Source organism: Bombus impatiens, unplaced genomic scaffold (genome assembly GCF_000188095.3).
Source record: "Bombus impatiens unplaced genomic scaffold, BIMP_2.2 scf_2089, whole genome shotgun sequence".
NCBI classification, from domain to species: Eukaryota; Metazoa; Arthropoda; class Insecta; order Hymenoptera; family Apidae; genus Bombus; species Bombus impatiens.
The window spans coordinates 1-348 of NT_178508.1; the positions used below are offsets into that span (position 1 = coordinate 1).

At 37.9% G+C, this 348-nt stretch overlaps 1 protein-coding gene across 1 annotated transcript; it reads left to right on the forward strand.

Annotated features, from left to right (window-relative positions):
• Positions 1–6: 6 nt before the first annotated feature.
• On the forward strand, positions 7–348 carry LOC117152444 (the record flags this gene model as incomplete). Its single annotated transcript, XM_033324267.1, is given in 1 exon segment — positions 7–348. A coding segment is annotated over 1 exon segment (208 nt), but the record flags the coding sequence as incomplete, so codon positions are not given.

Consider the following 348-nt stretch of genomic DNA (forward strand, 5'->3'; position numbering starts at 1 on the left):
CACATGGTAAAAGTTTCAAAATGCAACAACCAATACCGCCGCCAAACCAAAAAGGGCGAAATATGTTTCATAAATGAAGCTACAAATACGTTAAGCAGAAAACAACCAATTAACAAAGAACAGGAAAGCCTATAAAAGAAATGGAAACGTTGCAAAAGCAGGAAGAAAACAGCTACAATAATGAACTATCCTATCAAGATGAAAACTGGAAGGTAGCAACAGCTCACAAAAGGCGTAAAATAATCCTAAATACAAGCGCTATAACAATTCCCGATACAGAAATGCACCAGTGGCTACAGGTCATCCCACTCCGAAATTCTTTCAGCTCACTGATAAAAGACGGAGATA